This window comes from Montipora capricornis, unplaced genomic scaffold (genome assembly GCF_036669925.1).
Source record: "Montipora capricornis isolate CH-2021 unplaced genomic scaffold, ASM3666992v2 scaffold_505, whole genome shotgun sequence".
Lineage (NCBI taxonomy): Eukaryota > Metazoa > Cnidaria > Anthozoa > Scleractinia > Acroporidae > Montipora > Montipora capricornis.
In genome coordinates this window covers 1,769-15,000 of record NW_027180245.1, presented here as the reverse complement: position 1 = coordinate 15,000, position 13,232 = coordinate 1,769, and the positions used below count along the sequence as shown (strand labels likewise).

The window sequence follows — 13,232 nt, the reverse complement described above, 5'->3', positions numbered from 1 at the left end:
GACATAGAAAAATTAATTTATAAAATATTTGAAAATTATCATGTGAAGTTACAAATGACTTTGTTTGTTTGTTTTTTTTTTTGGCATCAGCGATGTCTTCATCACCCGTGACTCCAAGTACTTTAAATTCTTCCTCCTCGCGTAAGTAAAAGCTAGTAAACGATAAGTAGATAGATCATGAACCTCGTATGAAACAAATTGCAGTCGATAATGCAACTAAACTGCTTGTTGTAAAATAAACCCGATTGAAAGCATAGAAAAATTAATTTATAAAACATTTTAAAATCATCCTGTGAAGTTACAAATGAATTTCTTTGTTTGCTTTTTTTTTAGCGCCAGCAATGTTTTCATCACCTGTGACTCCAAGTACTTTAGCTTCTTCCTCCACGCGTAAGTAAAAGCTCAGTGTATTGTAAATGATAGGTAGATAGATAATCCTCTTGCAGTTGACAATGCAACTAAACCGCTTGTTGTAAAATAAACCCATGCAATAAAAACATAGCAAACCGTTTCTTTTTGGAAAGGAAGTGATGAGCCATACAAGGATTTCTGGCGAGCATGTACTGGAATACTGAATTTGTGATTAGTTTGCTTTGGCGGTTGTTGCGTGATCCAAGCGCAAACGAGTGGGAACTGAACGCAGGAAAGTAGTACGTACGTACGGAAAAACGTTAAAATTCAAAGTAGTCTTATTTTTTTAGCCTAAGGAACCTCAGTAAAAAAAAATCATTACCCTTTTCTGGGCCAGTTTTGAAATTTGCTCCTATCACCAAATATAAACAAAATTCAGAATAATTTTCACTAAATCTGAACTAACTCCGATCTCTCGCTTCGATTGCATTTATTTATCTGGAGTTGAAGTAAATTAAGTGAATTAACGTGATTGATATCATCAACTTAAAAAAATCTCCATAAACAATAATAATGCTTCACAAAGACATTTTTGGACATTTTTTTTTATTCATGACTACAAACTGATTGTTTAAAGTAGTTCATAATCGAGATTATTGATAGATAAATTACGATTTCCCTCATGCATATCTTTGTTGTTGTTATTTAGCACCAGCGATGTCTTCATCATCTGTGACTCAGAGAACTTTAGGTTCTTCACCCTCGTGTAAGTAAAAGCCAGTAAACGAAAGGTAGATAGACTGTAAACCTATAGCGCCTCTCATGAAACAAATTGCAGTCAACAATACAACTAAACTGCCTCTATACAGAAAAATAAATTTGATAAGATTATTAGGTGAAGTTACGAAGTAAAGTAAATTCCTTTAGTCATTTTCTGGTAAAGCTTCAGTTTGCAGTGATTATTAGTAAGAGAATTCGAAGCGATCTGTTTTAAAAACTGTATCAGCAGAAAGGTCTTCCGTTTCTGTTGTTTTTTTTTTTTTTTTGCTGTGAGGATGATATCCAGTTGTTAAATGACCGGCACCAGGAGTCGTTATCGTTTACGTACTCTTTAGAAAACGGGCAGCAGTGTCTAATCGTGTTTAAAACTTTTATGAACATGAATTTCTTTGTTTTTGTTTTTTCTTTTTTAAGCATCAGCGATATCTTCATCATCTGGGACTCCAAGAACTTTAGCTTCTTCCTCCTCATATAAGTAAAAGCTAGTGCACGATACGTAGATAAATGAACCTTTTATGAAGCAAATGTCAGTGGACAATACAACTGAAATGCTTCTTGTAAAAAAAAACCCAATAAAACATAGAAAAAGAAATTTATAAAACATTTTAAGATTATCATGTGAATTTACAAAGTAAGGTAAATTCCTGTAATCATTTTCTGGTAAAGCTTCAGTTTGCATGGCATTGATTATTAATAAGAAAACTCTCAGTGGTCTGTTTTATAAAAAATGGATCGGCAGAAATGTCTCCCGTTTCTGATTTTTGCTGTAAGGATGACCCAGGTGGTAAAACACCAGCACCTGAGGTCAGTATAGTTTACGGTGTTCTGAAAAAAAATTCATAGATTGTGTTTCTTGTCAGGTATATAATGTGGTTATGCCATCGTTTTCAATGTAGCTGCATATCCAAGATCAGCTAAACTTTACTGTTAGTATGTCGTTCCAATTCATCTAGTGATCGGCAATAGCAAAGTTTCAACATATTTGAGTTAGGTCTTTCTTCTTTTAGTTTGTCCCACGATTTGATTGTAACGAGGTCTGTGACTGTGAAGGCTAGATGCAAGCTAGCCCGACACAATACCAACGTGTAAACAAAGCCCCGGTGGGGAGGGGTTTCCTTGGGTCAATGTTCGCTACCCCTTTATGGTCTATTAATTTTTATGGCCAATTATAGACCCCATCTTAGTCACTTTTGGGTAAATGTAATTTTAGCAACAGCAACTTAGTCACATTCTGTTTGTATATAAACTTTACATAAAGCCTAGAATGAAGTGTCACATTTGGTGTACTAAAGAAGGAACACTTTACTTTCCATCTGCAGTAAAAACATTCTAGTGCATTTGCTATCCCGTAAATATTCCTCGTCAGTTGTTTCTGTAGCAATTTTTTTTACAGCGAATCTTTCCATTTTTAAATGCCACTAGCCAGAATTTTTTTTACCCCCAAATCTCGACAATTTGCAACCCCATTCCTGTAACTCTGTCGGGAACTCTGTTGAAAATGCAAACCCACACCCCAATCCACTCGTGAAAATGCGATCCCATCCAGCAGGAAAACAAAGAGTCTTTCCATACTTCTTCATCCTCTTCCCTGTAGTTAAATAGGGAAACATAAGGAAATCAGTTACTTCGGAAAAAGCAGGGTCCGTAATCTCACTCGTTGTGGTTTGGACCCTGTAGCGCGCACTCAAATTGGAATCTTGTCTTGTTGAGTGACACCCACTACCTTGTTGAAAGCTTTATAAGAGTAGAATGCATTATAGCTAATAACTGATATTTTTTTTTCTCTTGTTGAACAGTATCTTCACTTAGTAGCCCTTCCGTCACCCCAGCAACAAAGCCACCAGGTAAGAGATAGCTGGCTGTAGATAATAAATAAATAAATAAATAAATAATCATAAAATAATTTACCTTCTATAATTGAGATGGTCATGTCAAAATGCATATTTTGCAGATTGCAGTCGGATTGTGCAGACTCAGTACTTTTTCATTTGGTAACCTGAAAGAAGAGTTATGCATTGACATGTGATGTCCCTTTGTTGGTATAAATAATCACAAACATTTCATTTTGCAACACACACAGGAAACCCTTCATATTTCCTTTTGTAATTACCTATGAATTCGATAAACTACAGAATTTCAGCGATCTTTGACCTCGCATGTTATGTTTGGAGATCGCAGTCTTCAAATCGAACTTCTTGAATATCACGTGGCCTTACACGTCATGTGGAGATTACGCAAAGCGGGAAACCTTGGCACTGGGTCAACGCAACATTCCTTTGGATTTGAATATGAGTACCCCTACGAGAATGGATTTTCCGAGCAGGAGCACACACAGTATAAACCCGATCAGTCGAATCAACAAAAATCCGCATCCAAAATGATGGCAGAGATTTAGAGGTTTGAGAATGCTTTTCGTGCGAAAATATGCCAGGTTTGCAACTTTAGAATCAACATAGCCCTTATTGGGAGTGAACTTTAGGACTGGGCGATGTGGGCTCGTAGGCTTTGTAGTAAGTACTTTTTGGCTGTGGTGTAGCATGGCATGTATAAATAAGCGTAACAAGTCCTTAATACTTCAAGCTGTATCATGTTTTCTCAGTTTCCAGTTTTACCCTTCTGTCAACATACCATGTTTGCCGAAGGAGCCGTTAACTCGTATTTTTACCCGCAGTTCAGTCGTATGACAGGTCGGTTTAAGAATGCTTTTTCATACGTCGTAAGTAAACTAACCCTGAGCCAGATCCTGGACAAAAGACTTTGGGACACTTGTCAAATTTGGCCGAAAAGTAGAGAATTTGCTGTACATGGTTTCATCGTTAATAGTTATATGAGCAACGCGTGGTCTTCCTTCGCTGCCTTTTTGGCTTAAGAATTACATGTAGGCATTTATTTCTGTACTTTCATAAAATAGGCCATTTCCGAGTTCATGTCTGCCTCCTCTTCAAAGCGAGTTTAAGTGCGAAGTTTTTGTGATGGTAATTAGTTCTACTTTCCATATGAATGAAAACTAATTTTCATAAGAAAGACTTCGCACTTAGACTCGCTTTGATGAGGAGGTAGACATGAACTCGGAAATGGCCTATTTCTCCTTCATATAAAATTTAAAAAAAAAACAATTTCAAAGTTACAAAATGTGAGTTTTACAGCCTACAATTACGAAGTCAACAGTACAAATTGTGACACGTGCACTTGAAGGGAATAGAATGCTTCTTAAGTAATTAGTGTATTTGAACATTCTTACTTTTTTTATGTTGTATTTTCACTAATGCAACTTGCTAGACAGCAAAAAAAAAAGTACCTGTAAATCGCCGTCTTAGGACTCTGAAATCGAACTTTCAACACAAACGACATCAATTAAAACAGACAAACAAATCTTCAGTGAACTATATACATTGTGAGACAGACGAACAAATGTAAGTGACACAGCTTATCAAGCAATTCGAAAGCAAGTGTTTAAAACTCAACACAACAAGGCATCTGAATATTTACATACTTATTTAAGCTTTCTTACGGTTGTGTTTGCATGCCAGCAGCATACCAGTAAAAATACAGCTTAGCCTAAACCGCGTCCGGCATTGGTATATGGCACTTGATCCCGCTATCTTCTTTTCCGAGAAAAGGCGAGTAAAGATGACTTTGTGGGTAATGTAAACTACCGATTAAACAAAGAGTAGGTATAATTATCTAAAAAAGAGAAAAGTGGAAAACTACTCAATTTGCATAATCTGCACTGTCTGCATAATCTGCAAGATCTGCGTTTTAACATTACCGTTTTAATGGCGCCATTTAAGATTTCAGGTTGTGTTTTCGTCCTTTCATTGACCGATGTTCTTTAACTCTTTTTCTATTTTGGAATTTCCAGGAATTTCCTGGCAAAAGTCAGTCATCACAAAAAATGTTTTTTTTCTCAAAAAGTATTTTCTGTTAGGAGGAAAAAAATACATCATTTTAAAGCTATGAAAATAAGCTTTCCAAAAACATAACTTTTATACATAGAACTACAATATTTTATAAAAACGAAAGTTGAAGTAAAAAAATTTAACAAAAATAACATTAAAATGGTCTAAAATCAGTTTTCCACACAAATTTGGCCATTTCAAGGTCAATTAGGAATTTTTTGATGACCGACAAAAATGTTCTTCATTTTATCAGCTTTCTTGGCCATAAATTTGACCGAAAACTGATGAGGCACGAATATTTTTGGATTTTTTTGAGCTAATTGAATTAGCGATAATTAATAATGTGACAAGGTGATGACAGATGTGAAATTTGCGACCCGTTGCTAACGGCAACGGAAGAGATCGCATTACGAATAATTAACATCTGTTTGCCAAAAACCACCCAAATAACCGATTTTTCGACGGAAAATTCATCCCAGAGGATAAAACTATTCACTGGACATGTAATAAAGGTAAATATGTGCGAGAGAAAGCGAAAACAAGCGAATATTTTGAGGAAAAACACAATTCTGTGAGATCAAAGTACATGTGCTTCAGACACGCATTTGTATTGCTAAATAATTAATCTTACCTTTTCAGCGATTTTAACGCTTGAAATCCCATCCAATGAACCACAAATCCCCACAAATCCTTTCCTTTATCTATTCCGAAGCATGTAGTGTAATTTTTTGGCTGAAAAACTTTAGAAAAACCGCTTCGCGAGAGCTCCGCGATCGATTGAAAATTTGGTGATCGCATCGGCTCAAATTGCCTGAATTAGAATGGACGTCATGTAGGCGTAATGAAAGCTAGAAAGCCGAGATTTTCAGGGAAACTGGGGCTATATCTCCCCAGTAAACACGCCAAATTTCAGCGCGATAGATGAAAAGGACGCTGCGCTACGAATCTTACAATTCCGATACTTGAGCGTATCGGATTGAGGCCCCCCTGTATAAGAGAAACGTGCCACGTGAGAGTTTCCTGTCATTGAAAGAGAGTTTGTTATTGTGGCAGGGGTCGATGGTCATTCCCCTTGTCGGTGCACTCTATCCCGCACTTTCTGGATGCACGTCTCCCAGTGTACACACAGTACCACCTTGTCATGCCGTTTCCTATACCCTCTCTGGGCAAGCCTCTCGCATCCACAACCAATATGTTGGAGTGCTTCACTAGAAGCTCACCACAACCTTCACAGTGGTGTCTCAGAGGTCTTAATTTTACTGTGCTCGAAACGAGTTTATTCTTAAAGCTGGTCTCGAGCAGCCACTATCAAGCCTTCTATCTCCTTTTTTTAAGAACCATTTCAAAGCCATCTTTATAGATCATCTCCTGTTACATCTAGTTTTTATTGAACAAACTCTGCGTGTAGGGCTTTTTCCTTCCAGTTCCTTACTTGCTCTTGGTTACTCCTCTTGTGATAGTCTGCGCCTAACGACCAGGCATTGATGCCATTGATCGGGCTACCTCCATTCCGTTTGGATCTACACAAGTTCTTAACTCTTCTCATATACTCCGATGTCTGGTCCAACTGTAAAATGGCAAGGTATTTATAGCCTTACTTCCTTGATGTGCTTGTTGTCGGGTAGATATATTTCCTCTTCTCATTTCCAGGACAGCACACTTGTCTAGCCCAAATTACATATTAATATCTTGCAAGAAAATCCTTATCACTTGAATCAGTGAGTCTAGTCGGTCTTCCTAGCATCATATTTAACTTCAGATCGTCCTTGAATGGAAAGTGGGTAATGGCCTCGTGTCCTTTGCCGGTCTTATCCAGCTCTAAACTTTCATGGTACTTGGGTCATTGGCTGCATGATGACTACAAACAGTAGTAGTGATAAGGAGTCTCCTTGAAACGGTCCTCTGTTGACGTCAACCTTCCCAAGATCCGATCCTCCTGAAGTCACTGTCTCCCAGTTCGCCATGTTGCTTCTGAGTATATAGATCATATTCTTGACTACTCCAACCATCTCCAGGTATTTCGGGATCCATATAAGAGCGCAATACACACTTTGTCATTGGGAGTGGTGATTGTACGTGTTCACTAGAAAATAGGCCCTAAGGGCGTACTTAAATCAAAATACGAAACAGCTCTATTGCTCGAGTCGGAAAGTACGATGATGCTCTTTGTTTGTTCCCGCACATTTTGCATAAGCATTGTTTCCTGTTTCTCTTGGGACTTACAGTGGTCCTAAGAGGAAAAAAAAACAATGCTTATTCAAAATTTGGTGGGACAAATGGAAGTGTTTATGATGCGTTGAAAGCACCTTTCGGACCTCAAAATCGAACAGAAATGCCTTTCCCAGCAGAAAATAGGCGTGGCAAAAAAAAAAAAACATCAGATATGACGGCCATGCTTTTAAAATAGATTAAATTACCTCATGAGTCCATGACTTTATTGTATTTGGGGAACGGCGTTTTTACAGACCGCATTATTTTTAGATTGATGTTCCCGCGAAACCTGATCTTTCCATCTAATCGCAAGTCTTGCATGACAAATCATCACCCATGGGATTGAGAATGGTCACTGGTGCAATCCAAATCTTATTTACTAACTCGTCTAAAAATAGATCTGTAAAAATGCCGTTGGTCATAATATTGGAGTTATATAGGTTACTGGTTGTGGGATCCTGATTATGTAGTAAAAATAAAGTTTTCTGTAAATTTTTGACTTTGCAAAAACGAATGTAGACCTCAAAATGTCCAGCCAGCGTTCTTTCGAAGAACTCTGACATTCCTTGTGAAATTTTACCAGTCATAAAAAAACGGTTGTTTTGTCCTCCTTATGTGTCTTTATCTCAAAGGGACGTTAGAGTACTAAAGGGACACTGCAGTTTTGGTGTATGTCAACCGGCGTGTGATCTTGATTCTCTGGATGCACTTCAAAAAGACCACGAAACAAATACTATTCGACTAAGACCCGTATTACCACCAGTATTGTCATCATTACAAGATAACTAAGTCGATGTGTTTAATAATTCCTTTTTAAAATTGTCCTCAGAATGTTCAAACTACAAAATCCTCAATGATTCCAGTATAGCAACCACATACAGACTGGACGGACTATCGGTTGATCCTTGCAAGGGCGATTTCAATCCTGGCTGGCATCGGTTTGAGGGAGAGGCTGGAAACCAAATGGCTGACACCTGCGTTAACATGTGTCATTGTGGCAAGCGGTATCCCGGCTGGCTTACTGGAGACACCCCTCCGTGGAGGATGGTGCTGTCGTGCGCAAGGTTTGTTTCATGGGATATTACGGATGCTGTGATCAATCTGTTTACATCAGTGTTCGCAACTGCAGTGGATTTTACGTTTATCATCTGACTTCCATATATTCAAGCTATTGCAGCTATGGCTATTGTGGCAGCACCGGATTTGAAGAGCCAACAACCTCAACGGCAGGTAAACCCTCTTCCCTTTAAGTTTTTCATCATCATGTGGGCGTTCGCCTCCTGGATTTCATAAAGATATTCGTTACGGCGCTGATGCAATTTTTTTGTCTCTCAACGCTATGGGAAAACAAGTTGCACGAAACATTACCTAATGTAACAGACACCTTGCAACGGCCTGAAACGCTGCATTAAGTTACAAAAATCCTTGCCGGATTAGAATTGAGTCCTACTATCCGCAAAGCTTCCCGCGACGTTGCAACGACTATTTTCAAGTATTGTGTAGTGTAACATCTGTCCTGCGACTTGCGTCGCGACTAACTGCGTCATCGGCCAAAATATTCCTCTACCCTCATGCGATCATTGAAAACGAGAAAAGTTGCAAGGTAAATTGACCTATGTAACGCCCGTCGAGCAACTGGTTTCGCAGTAATGGGAGAGCTTTTTCAAAATTATAAGAAAATTGACAAGTGTAGCAACTGTCAACTATATCAATCCTTCGATGTAAGAACTTGAAATGGAAGGTTCTTAATTTAGTAAAATATGTGCAGTTAAATGCTATTGGGTATGCTACCTTCCAGTCCACATCACAATGATTTTCACCGTGAAGGTCTCTAAGCCACTTTTCTTGACTCCAGATGCGAGGAATAATTCTTTTCTCCAGAAAGGAAGTACAAATACTGATTAGAAGTAGTTTTATTTAAAATTACTGATTTTTTCGCACCCATGTCCCTCATCGGAGTGCTGTGTGATTTCCTTTATAACGACTTAACCGCAGAAACAACTCCGTAAAATTCTAGCCATTTTAGGGCAGGAATCTTTTTCCTCATTTCGTAAAAAGAAAGGAAAATACCGTTCTCGTCCAGTAAATTAGAGTTCTTACAAACACTGTGGTTCCACCAATGTTTGTAAAATACGGGTCAATTGCAACCCAGGCCAGTTTTCTAAAACCTCACGAAGAAAGGGTTGCTAATCCCAGAGGTACATCAGCTTTATGAAGATTGCTCGAGGAAGTTACTTTTCCTCCAAGATTCGTAAACCTGCCATCAAAAACAAATTTCCTTTAACTATTGTTCATCTGGTTAAGGTAGTTCTTGATCCCAGACTGCTCGCAGTCCTTTCCGAGTCAGTCGAACCTTCCGTTTTGGTCACGCAAGCGAGCCGAGGTGATAGAGCGAGCTCCATTCTCCCCTCGGCTCGCTTGCGTGAGCAAAGGTATAAGCGGGCGGTTCGACTGACTCAGAAGGGACTATGAGGAGTCTATCTTGATCCAGGAAAACTTAAGACATTGATTGGACGTGTTAATATTGATCATCCTTAAGCCACCCCTCTTATATTCCTTGGTCATGAAATCTGTTTTAGTTTTATCTCCTTTACCGTCCCACAGAAATTTGAAGAAAAGTTTCTTATCTTTTTTGTAATGCCGCGGTAATAGTGGGGAGTGGCGTAAGATGCAGATAAGTTGGGATACCAAGATACTTTTAATGAGGGTGATTTTTTTCCTATTAAAGTAAGACTTCTGAATTGCCGTAATTCAATCACATTTTGGAATTTTTGTAATCCTTTGTTTATAATTTGAAAGAAGCATTGCATGTTTGTCAGTTACAAACCATACTCCCTGGTGCAAGCAGTTCCCCTTCCACCCATACAATGTCTGGCTTATATATGGAAACATCTTTATAAAATACCTTGAACCAACTCACCGTTGAGGCTCCACCAAAGTTAAAACGTAAAAGCGCTCTTTCTATAAAATAATAGTAATAATAATTTACTAATTTATATTGCCCTTTTTAACATGCAATGATCAAAAGCGCATTACAATATTGAAATATACTAAATATGTACTAAACAATAATAAAGTAATTAAGCGCTAAAGGCTAAAAGCTAACTTGAAAAGATATGATTTAAGACAAGAGTTAAAAGTTAAAATAGAATCAATATTGTCCAGGCTTGCAGGGAGCGCGTTCCACGCCAGTTACGATTTTTGCGATTTTTCGCAAAAATCGCAATTTTCGCATTTGCGCGCAAAACCTGGACATAAGTGGCACAGTGTGGGCGCAGCTACACTGAAAGATCTGTCACCAAAGGTTTTTTTCATTTTCCAACTGGATGTAATAGAATAGTGCTAGAATTAGAGCGCAGTGAATAACGTGCATGCTTTCTTACATTAATTAAATCGCTAATATAAGCTGGTGCCATACCGTTTAGTGCCGCTTTAAAAGTTAAAAGTAAAATTTTAAAATGTATTCTATAGTTAACTGGCAACCAGTGTAAATCATGCAAACATTTACTTATTCTTTTAATATTGTGGAGCCAGAAAAATGCCGCACTACAGGACTTAGAAATATGGGTAGACATGGAGAAGTTAGAGTTAAACCAGGAGTCAAGATTGCGCACTTCAGACACGGGCTTGATGTCAATTGTGCCAACACGGATCGTACAAGGAGATAATTTTCAACAAATGCTGTCTAGATTCAATAACAAGAAACTCAGTCTTATCATCATTAATTTTTAAATTATCCTGGTACATCCATTTTCCTAAGTCATCATTGCATTTTTGCATGGTGCACACCGCCTCTGCCTGATCCGTCGGACTATCGGGCCTAAAAGACAAGTAAAGTTGAATGTCATCAGCGAAGCAATGAGCGTCAGGAAGGTGCGCTTGTATTATCTCGAAGTGCTTGAAGGCGTAAACCACAAAAAGAAGCGGACCCAGACAGCTTCCCTGTGGAACACCGAAGCGCAAATCGAAGCTATCTGATTTAACCCCGTCGAACAGAATACGTTGGCTACGCCCCAACAAGTATGACGAAAACCACTCTAGAGCTCTTCCGCGTATACCAAAGCTTGTGCTCAGGCGTCTAAGCAAAATTCCATGATCCACCGTGTCAAATGCGGCACTTAAATCGAAGAGGACAAGTAGCGCAACACGTTGCGAGTTTATGATTAAAAGAACATCATTGGCGACTTTGACTAACGCTGTCTCCGTGCTATGATGTCGACGATATGCAGATTGTAACAGCGGATAAAGACCTGACCGGCCGATGTGGTCTTATATCTGATTAAATACAGCACGCTGTAAAAGCTTAGAGATGAAGACCAAATTGCTCACAGGACGCAAGTTCTTAAACACTGAGTCTACACCCAATTTCTTTAGCAAAGGTATAACTACAGCCACTTTCCAGTTTGCAGGAAAGATCCCAGAATCCAACGAGATGTTAATTATCTTCGTAATCACTTGGATAAAAGGCTCGATACAAGACTTTAGTAGAGGTGTGGGAATAGCATCGAGGCAGCAAGATGTAGATTTGGAGTTCGCAATAAGCCTGCTCACATCCTCTTCATACAGTGGCGTAAATGTCTCGATAAATAATGGAGTTGGTAAATCGCTATTGGTGTCAGTATTATCCGGGACAGCACACTGATCAAGCTCGTCACGCAGTCGAATCACTTTTTGCACAAAGTACCTCCCCAAATCATTTGTAAGCGCTGATTTGTCAGCATAGTCTGAGAAGCATAGTGTATTCTTTTCTACTAAAAGGTCTCTCAAATCTCGAAATAGCTTTTCTTGATGATCAGCATTTTGATCGATGAACTCGGCAAGAAAAGCTGATTTAGCTTCTTTAAGCAAATACGTAACATAATTTTTTTTTTCTTTTAAATGATACCAGATCCGTGACAGTCCCAGTAGACCTTCATCTCCTTTCGGCACGCCTACGCTGCCTCTTGGCTTCACGGATTTTATCCGAGTACCAAGGCACTTGGCGTCTAACTGTGTAATTCAGCTAGTGTGGTGTTATAGCAGTCTACCAATTTGTCGGGTTCAGTTGGAGGTTCCTGACAGTCTAGAGGCAGACAGATCATTCATAAATGCTGTAGTATCAATAGCTTTTATTTTCATGAAAGACACCTCCTTCCTGGAGAGTTGTGGTTTTGAAGTGTTGATTGAGAATAACACCGAACAATGGTCGGGAAAATAAGTATCAGGTTGGACATTTCGTATAAGGCGAGAATCTGAGGATCGAGTTATCAATAAACACATGAGTTGGAAAATCAATGTGTTGCTGTCAGCCCATTAACGAATATAGAATATAAGAAAACGAACAGCATGGTTGTCCGACGGTGGATGTTAAAATCACCAGCCATTATCAGTGGCTCAGTTGTCATGACGATAGATTCCAGGAACTCGGCGAATTCTGTAAGAAACATACTCGCAGTAATTGGATAATTAGGCGAGTAGGGAGGTCGGTAATTGTGAAGAAGAGCTCCCCGGAAAACCTGTCGGCCGACAGTTTGTGTTATGTTTGAGGCCAAAGTGTTGGACTAGCCGGCTTTCCCTCCGCATGGCAGCCATCATTGGCTGATAACGTCGCAAACGTTTGCGACACACCAGTTCTATCTGTTGTACTGCAGTGCTCTTCTCGGAGGATGTCAAGCACTCTGTTGTAGCGTTCATGGATGCTTTCCAGATTGTGTGAGCTGACACGATGGTGGGTCTGCTCCTCGGGTTCCTCTTCTACTGCTGCTGCATCAGAAGCCTTGAAACTTCTTATCACCTCCTGCATTGCTGAAATGCGGTTTTTTTTTGCCTCGACCAGAGAGATGGCAACTAGGCGTTGGCGTTTTGAGCCAGAAGTAATAATCGACTCTGAGTATTCAAAGACTTGTGAATACCCCCTCTAGCTCGTTTGGCTACAAGCGAGTCCCGAACTAAAACGCCAGTGCTACCGCCGGTTCTGTCTGAACGAGGGTGGTCAAGAAGCCGATATCCAGT

At 39.2% G+C, this 13,232-nt stretch overlaps 1 protein-coding gene across 1 annotated transcript in view; it reads left to right on the top strand.

Annotated features, from left to right (window-relative positions):
- LOC138036829 (pancreatic secretory granule membrane major glycoprotein GP2-like) overlaps positions 1–8,393 on the top strand; it is a 14,547-nt gene extending 6,154 nt beyond the window's left edge. The window contains exons 4-7 of the mRNA XM_068882901.1: positions 334–390; positions 1,061–1,117; positions 2,928–2,975; positions 8,071–8,393. Coding sequence (XP_068739002.1) covers positions 334–390; positions 1,061–1,117; positions 2,928–2,975; positions 8,071–8,393 — 485 coding nt within the window. The remainder of the gene's footprint in view (positions 1–333; positions 391–1,060; positions 1,118–2,927; positions 2,976–8,070) is intronic.
- The last annotated feature ends 4,839 nt before the right edge of the window (positions 8,394–13,232 follow it).